This window comes from Bison bison, unplaced genomic scaffold (genome assembly GCF_000754665.1).
Source record: "Bison bison bison isolate TAMUID 2011002044 unplaced genomic scaffold, Bison_UMD1.0 scf7180017864258, whole genome shotgun sequence".
Lineage (NCBI taxonomy): Eukaryota > Metazoa > Chordata > Mammalia > Artiodactyla > Bovidae > Bison > Bison bison.
The window spans coordinates 756,352-757,289 of NW_011494830.1; the positions used below are offsets into that span (position 1 = coordinate 756,352).

The window sequence follows — 938 nt, forward strand, 5'->3', positions numbered from 1 at the left end:
AGTCTGTGCTGTGGACCACAGATGCTGCATCCGTGCTGGTCGATATGCTGCTCAGGGTCTTTGCCACAAACTCATCAGCGCCCTTGGGGATTTCTGCAAACTTCTTCTTGGCCACTTTCCGAAGACTTTCCTCAATTCCCTTTCTAGATTTTTCCAGGATGTCCTCTGTTTGGTCCACCAACAGTACTGTGTGGCCAGTTGCTGCAGCAACCTGGGCAATGCCGGCGCCCATCAGCCCACCGCCGATGACCGTCAAGTGCTTGACGAGGATTTTTTTCGCCGAGGCCGCGGCGCTGGAGGAGGAGGACATGGAGCGCACGAACTGCCTGGTTACGAAAGCCATGGAGCAGATGGCGAAAGCAGCGACAGGCACAAGACCTGGCTAAGTAGCAACCTGCACGGAGCCCAAGAAACAGTAGCGACCCCCATGTGAGTCTTTATATCTGCTCAGTCAGCTCAAAGCTTGGATCATGTGCTCTTAGCAAGTGTCTTGGTCAAGAGGATCAGGGTAAAAACAGATAAAAGTGGTACAAAACACATTGGTGGTTTAGTTGCTGTCGTGTCCGACTCTTACAACCCCATGGACCCTGCCAGGCTCCTTTGTCCATGGGATTTTCCAGGCAAGAATATTGGCATGGGTTGCCATTTCCTTCTCCAGGGATCTTTCCAACCCAGGGATTGGACCCAGGCTTCAACCCTGCACTGCAGGCAGATTCTTTACCAACTGAGCTACCAGGGAATTCCCTTATATATTTTCAACAGAAAAAATAATGCGGAACACAGATGATCCATATATAAATGGTCAACAATGCAACACACTGAAATTCTCCTATTTAATACCAGCAAATATCCACTCTTCAAGACTTTGAATATGATTGAAGATAATAAATAAAATTATTCTAAATTACTCAGGTATTAGCATTTCCTCTGTATTTTAT

At 47.4% G+C, this 938-nt stretch overlaps 1 protein-coding gene across 3 annotated transcripts in view; it reads right to left on the bottom strand.

Annotated features, from left to right (window-relative positions):
- LOC104994372 (hydroxyacyl-coenzyme A dehydrogenase, mitochondrial-like) overlaps positions 1-358 on the bottom strand; it is a 1,959-nt gene extending 1,601 nt beyond the window's left edge. The window contains exon 1 of one of the 3 annotated variants that reach the window (XM_010847902.1): positions 68-358. In XM_010847902.1, coding sequence (XP_010846204.1) covers positions 68-343 — 276 coding nt within the window. In that variant the 5' untranslated portion in view covers positions 344-358. Of the gene's footprint in view, positions 1-16 lie in introns of all 3 variants that reach the window. The other 2 variants (XM_010847900.1, XM_010847901.1) reach the window with 2 other exon arrangements.
- Positions 359-938: the final 580 nt, after the last annotated feature.